The sequence below is a fragment of the Cariama cristata genome, unplaced genomic scaffold (genome assembly GCF_000690535.1).
Source record: "Cariama cristata isolate BGI_N322 unplaced genomic scaffold, ASM69053v1 scaffold32125, whole genome shotgun sequence".
Classification (NCBI taxonomy): Eukaryota; Metazoa; Chordata; class Aves; order Cariamiformes; family Cariamidae; genus Cariama; species Cariama cristata.
In genome coordinates this window covers 6,984-7,279 of record NW_009617445.1, presented here as the reverse complement: position 1 = coordinate 7,279, position 296 = coordinate 6,984, and the positions used below count along the sequence as shown (strand labels likewise).

The following is a 296-nucleotide window of genomic DNA, read 5'->3' as shown; positions in this document are numbered from 1 at the left end:
GGGGGGGGGGGTGGGAGGGGGGCGGGAGAAGACAAGCCTCTGCACATGGATACACCGAGGAAGATTCACTTTGATTTTTGGGGATTGGTTCAAATACGCTCTTAAATTGGTCATGATGAAGCCCCAGCAGCGACTCTCTGGAGGTACTTACAAATAGTCTTTAATACTTACTAGTATGTTGTTGTTTTTTGTTTTTTTTTTCCCTTTTGCTCTGTGCAGATCCATGAGAGCAGTCCCCTCGATCTGGCCAGCGAGGAGCCCGAGCGGCTGGCGGGGCCCCACCGCCCGCCTTCACC

The 296-nt window shown here is 52.7% G+C and overlaps 1 protein-coding gene across 1 annotated transcript in view; it reads left to right on the top strand.

The window, feature by feature from the left end:
• Positions 1-296, top strand: part of ASB6 (ankyrin repeat and SOCS box containing 6) — a 4,464-nt gene that overhangs the window by 1,404 nt on the left and 2,764 nt on the right. The window contains 1 exon segment of the mRNA XM_009700539.1: positions 220-270. Within this exon segment, the coding sequence (XP_009698841.1) occupies positions 220-270 (51 nt within the window).